The sequence below is a fragment of the Hipposideros armiger genome, unplaced genomic scaffold (genome assembly GCF_001890085.2).
Source record: "Hipposideros armiger isolate ML-2016 unplaced genomic scaffold, ASM189008v1 scaffold_464, whole genome shotgun sequence".
Lineage (NCBI taxonomy): Eukaryota > Metazoa > Chordata > Mammalia > Chiroptera > Hipposideridae > Hipposideros > Hipposideros armiger.
Genome location: NW_017731814.1, coordinates 379,628 through 393,245, shown reverse-complemented (window position 1 = coordinate 393,245; position 13,618 = coordinate 379,628). Strand labels below are relative to the sequence as shown.

Genomic DNA, 13,618 nt, shown 5'->3' with positions numbered 1-13,618 from the left:
ACAAAAACATCTGAAATGATCAAAGAGTTTAGAAAACAGTATCTTCCAACAGAAGGCTAACAGAATTGCAGAAGTGTAGGACAAGGGTGGCTTAATTGCCATCTTCAGTATCTGAAAGATGTTTGATGAGGAGGCAGCAGTTCAGTCCTCCATTTGATGAGAAATCACACCAGAAATTGGCTCAAATGAAAGTAAGGAAGATTGCAGGAAGAGCTTCTTAATGATTCCGATAGTACAATAAAAGACTGCATCACTCCCGGGCAACACATGGGCACCTCCATGCTTCCAGCCATCATGAAAGAACACTGTTTGTTCTAGAATCTGGGCGAGAACAGCATCTCCCAGTAACCAAGAACTGGGGATATTTCTTGACGGCAGCTTCATCCAAGCAGTGCGCTAAGTATTAGGTTGCTAAGCAAAAGCAAGCGAGTCCCTGTCTTAAGATAGTTATTGTCTCATTGAGCAAAGAAACAGCTGCAGTCCCTTGTGGGCATTGCTGTCCTGGGGGTGTTTGCAAAGGGCAGTAGGTGCTGCTAAATCTGCTCGAGGGGGTCGCAGAAAGCCTCGCTGAGGAGGCGTCATGTAGCAGAGCCTTGTAAGAGGGGTAGGCATTTGTCAGTTGACATGCTTGATGAGCATGTCAAATGCACATGGGCTTCAGGCGTCTAGCTGTGGGGACCCTTCGCTGTCCCTGAGAGCATGCATGGTACATGAGAGAGCTCAATGGGCGCTCAGGGAAGGCGAGCAGGGGAGGAGCGCCCAGCAGGAGCCCACATAGAACCTAGCGCAGACCCTCGCTGCCCCCTTCACCCCAACTCAGCAGCAGCAGCTGCTTCCGGGCTGTTCTGTGCCTCATCGCCTCCTTCGGGCTCCCACACAGGAGAATTTAGATAGATTTTTGGTCCACAGTATAATACATGTTGCAAAGCATGGGGCTGAAATTAGTCAATATCTAAGAATCTTCCCAGCTGATTTTACAGGTTTTCAGCTTCCTTCTCCCTCTCTCTATATACCCCCACTCCACACACACACATGCGCAAGCGTGTGCGCGCACGCACGCGCACACACACACCCAAAACTGTCAAACCATTTGTTTGTGTGGGTGTCTCATTCAGAAATACTTCCTTGAAAGAATTCATTGAGTTCATTGTGACATGCTGTGCCTACCCCCAGAATGGCTAATAGCCAAGGGAAAAAAAAGTGGCAAGAAGGGAGGGAGGGAAGGAAGGATGAAGACCATTTTAGACAGGACCAGTGTCCTCCCAAATTTATTCTGGGAGAAAGGCTGATACCTGGCTCAGAATATGCTTCTATGCAGGGCCCAGAATCCACCAAAACCCAGGCCCTGCCCTCGGCAGCATGGCCACTCCCTGCCAAAGCTCTGGCTGCAGGATACCTCCCAGGCTTTCTCCAGTCAGCCCATGAGCAGCTGTCTCTCCCCGGGTCCCCCCAGCAGCTAAGCTGTGAGCCCTGGTCCATGTGTCCTCCTTCCAGATCAATAGGAAGATCCCCATCATCTCTAAGCTCCCAACCAACACCATCATCCCATGTTTTTGTGATCTAGGAAGGCACAGGTGTGGGGGAACACAAGGAAGGAAATCACCAATTATCAAAACCTGTTCTCTAAACCACCATCACAGTAGGGACTTTCCAAATGTTGTCTCACTTAACCATCACAACATCCCCATGAGGCAAGCATCATTATCTGTTTTCTGATAAGGACACTGAGGTTGAAGTTCTCATAGCCCATAGGAGTCAGAGCTGGAATTCAAATTCAAGTCTGTCTCACTCCAGAGGCTACTCTCTTCCTGTTGCAGACACTGTCTGAGCATCAGGTGATCTCTCCACCCTACCCCAGAGTAGCCAGCAGCCCATAGGCCGTCTGAAACTGGAAGCTAAGACATGTTGATCTGGCTACCATCCCGGCCATATCTCCTCCCCTCTGTCAATGAGGGAATCTATATAATTCCACCCTGCCCTCTCACCCTCACCTCCGTGGGAGGTTAGCTCTCCCTTCCTCTGTAGCCCCACAACTCCTTCCAGATCTGGAAGGCGTTCCTTGGAGTTCTGCAAGCAATAGGTGCGACTCTACCAACTTGCCTCTTTATAGACCCATGTGGAGTGGCCAGACTTGGCTCCTGAGAGAACCGAGTTTTGTGGGTGCTACACTGGGTGCCTGAATCTAATGCTGCTTTTAAGAAACGCCTTCAGTGTGGGTTTGGGACCCTGCAGCTGCCGGTCTGAGGTGGTGTCCTGAAGGGATCCTGTAAACTCCGTCTCTGGAGAGTAGATCCTTTTCCATTAAGCCTCCCCTCTGTAGCCTCTCCCCAACACTTGGTCCCAAGGGGAAATGAGAGAAGTAGGATGCTTGGGTTCTTACCACCCCAGGCCACCACGCAGACATCAATGCCCTTCCACTCATTCCCACCCGGAAGCCCTCAGGTGGCGGGGGATGTGTCCTACACTGTGCTTTCCTTGGTTCCTTTGCACTCTGAGCCCAGAGCTCCATCTTCACTCTCTCTGATGTGTAAGCTGGGGGAGAGCAAATGACATGTGCAAAGTCACAGAGATTTTAAAGTGCATTATGTGTGTAAGAACTGCTGGTGGGCCGGCCGAGTGGCTCAGTTGGTTAAGAGCTCGCTCAAGAGTTTGAGCTGTAAGCAACAGCGGTTCAATTCCCGGCCCGAGCTGAGCAGCCGCTGAGCTGCCAGTAGGTGGCAGGATGGCTCAACTAAAAAAAAAAAAAAAAGAACTGGGAGGACACAGAGGACATGGTACAAGATGGCAGATGTGGCTGAAGAAGTAACAAAGATCAATCAAAACCAGGAGGACAAGTGCCTGGCCAGGAATTAGGAACTTTGCCTTGACAACGGTTAGAGCCATTGAAGGTTTTTAGAGCAAGCAACTAGTAACCTGGTCGAGTATGTGTTCATGAAGGTCACCATGGTGGAATGAGGAAGGTGGATCATTAGATCATGGAGGGACGTCAGGGTCCCTGCCATTAGTGTGGGTGAGAGGTGACAGGGCCCTGCTTATCACCCACTCTGCAACACAGAGCAGAGCACAGACTCAAAAGACACCTGGGAATAAGAACTGATAGTGCCTACTGACCAGACTTATTATACATGGTAGGTGAGGGAAAGGAAACAGATGAAGATGGCTTGCAAGTTGCCTGGCTGGGTGCACAGTGATTCCATTAACCTTGAAAGAGAATCTGGGAGGATAATCAAGTTAGAGATGGAAGGAGGAAAAATTAAGAGTTCATTTTTAGACACAGTGAAATTTGAGGTGCCTGAGGGACATACCTGTGGAAACGGAGATATCCAGTAGCAATTGGATATATGGATATGGCGCTCAAGAGAGAGGACTGAGCCAACGATATAGATTTGGAAGTCATCAGTAATGGAGGCCTTGGGAATTCTCTTGCAAATTAAATACTCACCACCTCATCTCTGTTTGGGAAATCCAGGTTTTTACATATCAGTTTTGTTTTAAGCAAGGAAGATGTAAGTATGTCCCTTGTAAGCCCCAGGGCATGATGGCTGCTGAGTGCCTTGACCTCCAAACTCCTTCGCCACCTACCCCAGGTGATGGCAGCCTCAGAGCACACAGCGTATGCCGTGTGGGCAAGAAGACCCACATAGACCCAGCATTCCCCAGGTGCTTTCTGATTCTCCAGGTTTGGATTCCAGCAGCTGGTTGCTGGGTTAGAAAGGATCAGGCTTTTGCCTCCACACCCCAAACTACCTATCTTTTTGACATAATGTCTTCATGCCAAGATTATAACTCTTGCTCATAATTTTTGCAAAAGTCTTCCTTCTCTACACAGTATAAGCTGACTTATGCTTTCTGAGCAGCTCAGTGCCCATGGCCATGCCTCTGACCCTGACTGACCCTTGAATGTGGGAAGGGGACACTACAATGACTTACCAGCAGGAGGAAGCTGCCCTGTAGAACCTGCCAACGCCACTGCATATCCACAATACAATCCCCACGTGCTACCTGCAAGACGGAAATATTTTTAGGCTTTCCAGAAAAAAAATCATTTCACAGTTTTTCTGAAAGGTTGTAATTAACTGCAGTGAACAAAAGAAGGTATTTTTAAAAATAAAAGTGGGGGAAGGAGAGCAAACCAATCACCACAGTTTTGTCAGTTCCTTTTGGTAGGTGGGTTCCTGCCATCCAGGTGGCTGGGGGAGGAGAGAGAGGGTCCCACTGAGCTCACTCCAAGTGGATCAAAGGAGAACCCGGTGCTCCAGTTGCTCAAAGCAAATTCTTTCCTACTGATGCTCTCCTACAGGAGCCTGGAAGCAGCCCTCTCCCTGTTCCTCATTAACAAGGGTCCATCTTGCAGAGCCCAGGAGGCCCTGGTACCTGAGGAAACTGTGCCAGGGGGAAGTGGAACAGCCAAGATCGAGTACTGGCTATTTTTAGAATCTCCAGGGACAGAAAAGCTGTGGGCTACTGGTTCCTCATGCCAGCTCCTTTCTCTCCAAATTGTCCTGCCTTTCCCCCCGCACTCACACCAACACACCGAGATGCCACTGAGCCCGTCCACTATTCCTTCCTTGATTCATTTCATGAATCTTGTCGATTTTTATTCATAAGGTGGGACATTTTATTCCCAGAAAAGAGAGTCAGAGCCATAGACAAGATGACTTGGGAGAAATGATTCCTGGGATGAGAGTGTTCAGAACAGGATGGGCAGGCAGGAGTTTGAGTTCTGGCTGTGCAGCCAACTTCCTGAGAGCCCAGGAGTGAGCCGGCGGTGTGGGGGATCCGTGGCCAAGTTGGTGGCAGACCTCATGGTGCCTACGTCACAGGAGGAGAGCAGGGTCCCTTTGGAGAGGAAGGAGGTGGAAAGAGTTTCCCGTGCCTTTGACAGAATTTTCACCTGTACTCACCTATCATCTGTGCCCTGGGGCGCACTGACTCCTCTGCCCACTGGACACTCCAGCGGCACACACAGGGATAAGGGGAGACTCCCCAGAGGGGCCCAAGGACAGAAGGGCCCAAGGCAGCATCTCTCTGCCCAGAGGCTCCATCTGGGGGGAGACTGGTGGACCCTTGGCCTTGACCAACCCCCCCTTCCCTCCCTCCCTCCTCCTCTCCTTCCCGCCCTGTCATGCCTTTCTTATGGTGGAGTGAAAAGAACCCTGGACTTTCTTACAATTGTGTTTGCAGGTTGTAGGAGTATCTTAACAATAAGACACCCTGAGTCCTCTTCTGGTTCTAAAATTCTGTGTTCCTGTTTAGGATTGAGCTCTCATCTAATTTCCTTCTACTTCGAATAACTATGGACCGCAAAGCGTGCACTTACTCACTGGGATCTGTTGGGTCTCCAAGAGCTGCATTTTTCCTAGAGCCCGACCTATTCCCAGACAGAAGTTCACACCTTGGTAGAGGCTGATTCTGTGGTTCGTTTTCCTGTTGGGTCAGAGCAAAATGAGACAATCATCATTTGGTGGGAGAATTAAGAAATGAATAAATAAATGATCCTTGCTAGCAGGAAGCCAGCAACGTTTGGAAACTCCTAAAGTCATTTCTTCTTGGTCCTAGCATGCTTCACGGGATTTTTTTCCCAGAACATTGTCAAACACACTTTCCCTTTTTGATCATCCCTCTGCTCAGTACCTAATCGCAGGCTCCTCTGGGCTCTCACAAGTTTCCCTCTGAATCCACCTTATTATTGTGTACCCAGCTTCAGCATTATTTATGGCCTCCTTTATCTCCTCATCTTGACGATAAGTTCCCTGAGGACCAGTTTCTGTGTATTCATCACTGTACCTTCTACAGAGTCTAGCACACAGGAGTGGCAATAATAGCACCTCAAAATTACAAAGCCCTCTCTGGTTTATAGAATGCTCCCAAACACCCTCTGTTTGGTACAGTGGAGCTCCAGGGGGCGAGGCTGGTAGACATGACTATCACCCTTTCACAATTAAGAAGGACTGAGGTTCGGGAAGATTATGTGACTTGATCACAATCAGGCAACTAGTGAATCAGAGACAGACACATCTCAAACAATGATTTTCTGCCGCGAGTCCAGTACTTTCTCATTTCTTTTTAATAAGTGGGTGGATGAAAGAGTTAATTGCCTCAGGAACCAAGGAAGGAGTGTAAAACAAGATGGTGTTGGGATCCTAGATAAGCTAACAAGTGGAGAAAACACTCTCCATTCACCCAGATTCCAGGTATCCGTCAAAGTCCCTAAGCCTTCCTTGGGGGAGGGTTAGGGTGCTGTAACCTCTACTCCTGTGTCCAGACAGGTTACCTGATCCCGTTTGCCTCCCACAGATTTTGACAGTATCTGGACCACCTGAAGGAGGGACTCGAGTGACCATCCATGGCGTGAACCTGGGTCTGGACTTCTCTGAGATCGCCCACCATGTGCAGGTGGCTGGGGTGCCCTGCACACCCTTGCCAGGGGATTACATCATCGCTGAGCAGTGAGTCAAGTCAGCTCCGGCCTGCCCTTTTCCCATGGAAGCTTCTGGACAGGCATCCTCCTCACTCCCTTCTCTGGGACTTCTCCAGAATTCATTTCTCATCTCCCTTTTCCCTTGGACCCAGCCCCAGAAGCTGGCCCAGGGTCCTGCCTGTTCCCACCTCCACTCTCAGAGGGTCGTGTTCTGTTCCGTTCCTTGTCCCCTGCCTCCTCTGGCATCAGGGCTCCCAATGCAACGCTGGCCCTCATTCAGTCTCCATGTGCCCCCTGGCATGACTGAATCAGTTTCCCAACCAGCTTTCTCCTCCTCTTCTGCCCTGGTCCCGCCCCTGCCAGACCCCATTGGAATGCATCCTGCATGGTGGGCTGTGGGTAACAATTTGTTTGGCTCATGGGGCTCTGACAGCAGCTTAATCCGAGCAGGGCCTCCGCCGGAGCAAATTCATTTATTTCACTAAGGGAAATGTCAGCTGGAAATTAGAAAATAGGCATGTAGCGGTGGACAGGCGAAAGGGGCTCCAGAAGTGACATATGTTCCAATTTGGGGTGCTCATTTAGCAGTGGCGGCCTCTGTGGAGTTGGTGGGCAGGAGGTAGGCACGAAGCTGGGGCTGGAGGGTAGAAGGAGCGGTGCTTCCCTTCCAAAGGAGAAAGGGAGGGGAGCAGCCAGATCACTCTGCATGATTTGTCATGTAACGTCAGGTCCAGTCACCCTGGTTGCACAGAGAACACAGCTCCGCAAGGAGATCTAGAAGCTTGGCCAAGAGCATGGCTTGGGGGAGGGGCTGCTCTCCTTAAGCTCCACCCCCCTGCAGCCTCAGGTCCTCCCTCTAACCTCTCCAGAGCCAGCCTTTAGTTGCAACCATAAAAATGGCATCACTTTGTCTTTTAGCAACACTTGCCCTTTCTCATCCATTATCTCATTTTTAATTGATAAGGACACTGAGAGCTACATATTGTTATTGTCATTTTACAAAGCAAGAGAGAGAAGTGAAACCACATTCCCAGTTTCACTCAGAGCATAAATGGCCAAGGCAGGGTTGGAACTCAAGGCTCCTGACTCATCCCCAGGCCTCTTTCCCTTCCTTAACAGCGATGGGGCAAGACTCTTGGGTAAGAATGGCCTGGAAATTCCAGGGTTCATCAGCATGTGGCTTCTGCATCAGGGGCCATGATTCCAGTGTGACCTAGTGCAGTGTCAGAGTCAGAGGGGTGAATTCCCAGACTGTGAGGCCGGGCATGACCCCTGCCAGCCCCAGCAGGGGAGGAAAAGGAGCTGATCTGATCCTTCATAGCCTTCAGAAACGATCCTTCACCGACAACCTTATCTCTGCAAGGAGTGCTTCTCAGAGGAAAGGCTGGAGGGGTCTGCAAGAAAGAGATGAGGAAGTGGGAGGGAACATGATATCAGTAGCGCTTCTGAGCCAGAGGAGGAGGTGAAAGCTGTTGGGACAGGAGCAGGACAGCCTGCAGAGGTCCTCGCAGTCAGAGATCTTTACAGAGCCCAGCGCCCTGCCAGACTGGGCTAGACACTGGGCCTCACTGACCCAAGCCCACCATGCCTCCAGGACCTCCCTCGGGCCTCTGGACACAGGCTAAGTCTCCAACTTGATGAGATGCGACAGGACTCCAAAGGAAAGGGTTTGGGGGGAGCAATGGTAAGGCTTTGAGCAAACTCTTGGACAGCTGGACATGGATATGTCATGAGATTTGGAATTCCAACGTATTCTGAGTCCTGGCTCCTCCACTGGCCAGCCCTGAGGCCTTAGCAAGCTGTTCAGCCTCTCCGACCTTCGTTGGCCTAATGGAAATCATGACTCCTGCAGCATAGGTTTTGAGAAAAATTCAATAAGATGAGAAAATGGAGCCTGTAACATGCCATACAAATGTAAGGAAATAGAGTTTTATCTATGAAACCCAGTGTTCTGCACTCACCCGAGGCCACGGGAAAGAAAGTGCCAAGAGAAACTGGAAGTGAGGGTATGAAAGGAGTCTGGGAAGATGAATGGTCACCAGGGGTCCCTGATAAGACTGGTGGTCACCCTAGAACATGGCTACTGTCGTTAGGGTGAGGGAGGGGCAGGAGGTGGCGAGCACACTAGGTCCCTCGGCCGGATGCAGCACCGACTTCCAACCATGCCAAGCTCATTACTGCTCTCGAGGTTTCTGGGTTTGTTAACATCATTAAAGCCGCCATCCTGGGCAGGGAGCAGCAGGCATGATCGTTACAGATGTCTGGGAGAGATGAATTTGGCTAAATGGGCGCGGTGCAGAGTCCCGGGTGCAGGCAGGATTAGTGGGCACGGTAATGACTCACCATATGCTTATGCCTGCCATCTATCACTCAGCAATTAGGTTAATGTTGGTTAAAGGGGCCCACTTAGTCCTGCAATCAGCCACCCCAGGACTATGGAAGGCCAGATGATTCCATCACAGGATGTTTTCCAGGCAGTGGGACGCAAGTTGAGGCTGCAGCCTAGCCCCTCCTGCGACAGCGGCTCTGTGTGAGATGGACTCAGCTCCGGGCTTCAGGCCCCTCCCTATCATCTGGTGCACCTGTGATCTCAGCCACAGCTGGATGGATGTTAGATGTGTTTGCTCCCCACCCCAGGAGGTCCACTCGTGGGGAGAAAGGCGCCATCTATGCCAGTCCATGGGCGGTAGTGTGGTGTAGGGGGTGAGAGCACTGGCTGGGTGCCAAGAGCTCAGCTATTGATTGAATTAGGTGACTTCGGGCAAGTAACTTTGCTCCCTGATCCCCAAATGTCTCATCTGGAAAATGGGTATGTAGAAACAGATGATCTCCACAACCTCTTCCATAGTCCTTAAGATGTCAGAAGCAGTAAACGGTATGCCCCATGGGATCCGCACCTCCAGCCATTAGAAAGTCTATTGGTAGCACTAATGTGTCTCCAGAAGCCCCCGTCAACCAGGAAGAGTCCAGCCTTCAAATGTTGAAGGTAAATACCTGTTGGGTTATTTAGTCCAAGTCCTCAATTTACAAGGAGAAAACATCCCCAGCTATTGTCTCCTAATAATAAGCCTATAGCCACCTGGGATACCAGGAAGAGGCAGGGAAGGCTGGAGGCCCCAGAAATCAAACCACAGGAGCTTTGCCAACTTGTAAGTTCCGACGGGGGAAGTGGTGCACACACTTCCACTGCCTGTGGTTATCTACAACCAGGAAGGTGAGGGGCACAGGTGGGTAGCTCTCAGAGCCTTAGGAACCAGCCAGGTCTGCCCCCACTCCCCCGTCCCCCTGCCAATACCCTCAACTCCACTCCAGCGTTGCTGCCATGTCCACTCTGCCCCCATCCGCAAAAGACATGCCGATCATTCCATTAATTCTAGGGGCCGTAGAGTGGAGTGGTCAAAGGCATGAACTTCGGAGTCAGGCTGACAAGGGTTTGACTCATGACTCTGCCAGTTATCAGAACTGTGGGTGTAATGAGTCACTGAGCATCTCTGAGCCTCAGTTTCATTGTCTCTAAAATGGAGATTGTAAGACCTTTCCTGTAGGAGAGCCCGAGGATGACACGAGATCCACTCTTCTGCAGTGCCTGCCCAGATCACAGCTCAGTAAATTGTGACTCTTATTATTATAATACAGAATCTGCTTTCTCTTGACCCTTGTTCCTCAGTATAACCCTTTCTACTCCCTGTAGCTGCCCTGGCTTCTTCCTTTAACTCCCCAATCTCCCTGAGCTCAGAGAACAAATGCCGACAGCAAATACACTCGCAGATGCCTCCCCACCCTTCACTGCAAGCACTGGGCCTCAGGAGTAAAAAGGAAGAAGAGTTAGAGGACATTCGAATTCTTCCACAGTGCTGCTGGCTTCCTTAGGACTCTCACCCAGTTCTTAGACCTACCAACCCAGACCCTTTTCTACAGCCCACTGCCCCTGCTCCCACTCGCTTGATGAAGTTGAACCTCACGCCACGGGTGGGGAGAGGGGCCACCTGCTGTGCTGAGGAAAGGAACCCACAGTCCAGCTCTGGGCCCACACTGCATCACACCCTTCTAGGTGGGGCATTGGGCAGCCGCTCAGCCCTGAACATTGGGTAGTGCCCATCTGCCTATCCAGCCGCCTTCTCCCAGGTGATTGACACGGAAGGCTTATCTTTTGGGACATGAACTCTGAGAAAAAAAAGTTCTAGAATGACAACGTGCCAAGAGACCCCAGTCCGTTGTTAACTCCCTACAGGGACAGCTAAACAGGCCATAGTAGGCCTCTTCTCTTAGACCCGGGAGGTCCAAGGAGGAACATATATGCCCATGACCTTCACGTGTTCTCATATTTCCTCTTTCCATGACTTCAAGCCTGCCATGGCTTGTTTTTGTCTCTAAAATCACTCCAGTACAGATTGTCCAATGGGGGTGAGCGAGGGACGAGAAAGCCCTGAATTGAAGAGAGGGAAAGAGACTTACCTGCACCTCCCTGTTCTGTGCCCCGTCTCCCCCCACTACCCACAATAGATAGCTGATTCTCCTCTGGATGTCCTTGAGAGCACATGGCATGGTGTGCAGGATGGCAAGGACCCCAAACAGTGTCAGGCGCTAGGGCCCAGGAGACAGGACAACAGAGTTGTTACCCAAGCAGGTAGCAGCATGGAGATAACTACACACAGCACCTTAAATTAGGCTTCTCAAATACTCCCCTAATGAAGTTTAAGGAGACAGTCACGTGTAAAATACTAATCGGTCATCACTATCATCCTTACTCTGGGCTCATAATGAATTTATTTATTCATAGAGAAAGGGACGGGGGTGTACTCTTCCTTGTGCATTCAGTACTTCCTTGTTCAGTCTAATATGCTAAACATAATAAGACAGTTATTGCATGTTAAGTAAATATCCACCAGGAGTGAATGTGCTTATTTGGGATTAACTGTTACGAAGGAGATGGCGATCAGCGCATGCCGTGTGTGCGAGCATGCGGTGTATTTGTTTAATGCAAGTTTTATTACATCGAAATGAAATCTCTGTTTAGTTTCCTTCCTTCCTAGAGAAGCTGTTGAGATAAGCATCACTGGGTTAAACATGGATCTGCCCCACAGTGCCAGGGTAATGCAGGGGATTAGTGTAGAGGGGGTCTGTTTTGTTGACTCCCCTCTAAACAAACGTACCAGAGGCGCCAGGCTGCTCTGAACTCTTAACGTGGTGTCGGGAGACAAGGAAAACCCTTCCCTCTGTCACTGGGTTCCTTTTTGCTGAGCCTGATGGGGCCGTTCCCCACCCACCTCATGCCTTATAATTCCAGGCAAGTGGTACCCTCAAGGACCTGATTTCTTCAATCTCTCCCATATCCTTCAGCTGCCCACCCTTTCTAGAAGGCTACTATGGCCAAAGCAGGCGGTCTCTAAATGTGCTTGTCATAACTTATCTCAGGCACCAGGAAAGTCCTCGTTGGGGGTATTGATCTGCATTTCATGAGAGAGAATGCTGCCCCCCCTCTCCACTCCAGCACTCCTATTAATGTGACACATGACTTCCAACCCCAGGGCTGGTTCACTGCCTCGCCCACCAGCTTGGCGTGCTCAGCCCTTGATTAAGTGGGAGTCTAGTGTCCACTGCTGTCCTGATTAACTCATTCACCTCCCAGCCCTTCACCTACGGACACAGGACTGCACTCCTCTCATTGTGCGCCAGTTTGGGGCTCTCACTATCTCACCAAGGTTATCTATTCTCTCTTTAAAACGCGCTGCAGGAAACAAACTACAATGGAATCAATTTGGCAAATAGGCCCTCACTCCATCTTTTAGGGAGAGTTGCAGTGTTGGCTTATCACATAGGAAAGAACATTAAATTCCTGCCCCTACATCTCTCTGTTGGACATGAGGTTTAGTCCACGAATATCGGGTAGACGCCCAGCGCTAGGCAGTGCACTAGGCACTAGGACTAAGAGCGTTTCAGAGAATTAAGCAGCATAGCATTTGGGAGGCACACAGGGCTTTAGAGATTATCTCATTCAACTTCCCACCGTACTGATGAGAGACCCAGGTCCAGAGATGGAAAGCACTTTACCCAAGGTCACACAGCTAGATGGGTGAGCAAGCTGTCTTGTTGCAGCACTATTGCAACGACTGTGATGAGTCATTCACTGTGGTGGGTGAGCAAATGGGGGCAGGGATGCCAGCTCTTGCCAAGTCTCTCACAGGAAGGTTTGCTGTCTCCTCAGGATCGTCTGTGAGATGGGCCACGCCCTCGTGGGAAACACTTCTGGGCCCGTGCGCCTGTGCATTGGCGAGTGTAAGCCAGAGTTCATGACCAAGTCCCATCAACAGTATACCTTCGTGGTGAGTATTGGGTCTAGTGCAGGGCTACAGCTCCCAGCAAGGGCACCCTTCTTTCCAGACTTCTCCCAGGAAGGTCTCGCTCACCCTGTCCCAGACCAGAAAAGGGAACGTCCGGCCTCACTTTTCAAGCCTGTTTTTTCAAGTGGGGTAGGTGTGTGACTAACAATGCTGTGGAGACTTTGGAATCCAACAGAGCCACAGGTTAGAGTTCTAAATAAGGCAAAATCAGGCCTTTCTTAAAATTCAGATCTTAGAAAGCACCTCCCAGGGTGGGCAGGGGCTGCCCTTTGTCACAGGCCAATGTGATATCTTTGTCTAGTTCCAGCTTAATGAGGACAGAACGCCTGAGGGACCTAATTAAAAAGACCTATATTTATCAGCAAGCTATGTTTTCTGCCAAGGGTATTGTAAGTAGGAATTTAGAGGGATCCCTTGAAATCCTGCAGTGATGTAGTGTATGTATGAGAGATCAGGGGAGTGGGGTGTACAAGCGAGTTGTTCTGTGTGTTGGTGTGGTTGGTTATACACATAGGCACACATTCACACCTGAAAACATCTCTTCGCACTCAGCCAACAGGTAGTGGAATCACAAAGACTTTCTTTAAAGCTGGCACTATATTCCTACTGAATCAATAACTTGCTTCTGAGGCCCTGGAGTCCACTGGGGCGATATTCTTATTGAATCAATAACTTGCTTCTGGAGCCTTAGAGTTCCTTTTCTGACACTTACCTACATGGCCACATCGAGCTCTTCATTAAAAAATGTTAACACCAGCAGGTGGAGTCCAACCAGCCTTGCTAACGGTTTTGAAAAATGATTAGAACACAAGGTTCTAGTCTCTCAAGCATTGTACCGCTTGCTGTAGGTTTTCCA

The 13,618-nt window shown here is 50.1% G+C and overlaps 1 protein-coding gene across 1 annotated transcript in view; it reads left to right on the top strand.

The window, feature by feature from the left end:
- PLXNA2 (plexin A2) overlaps positions 1–13,618 on the top strand; it is a 219,098-nt gene that overhangs the window by 178,583 nt on the left and 26,897 nt on the right. Inside the window, exons 13-14 of the mRNA XM_019666177.1 lie at positions 6,298–6,449; positions 12,627–12,744. Of these exons, the coding sequence (XP_019521722.1) occupies positions 6,298–6,449; positions 12,627–12,744 (270 nt within the window). The remainder of the gene's footprint in view (positions 1–6,297; positions 6,450–12,626; positions 12,745–13,618) is intronic.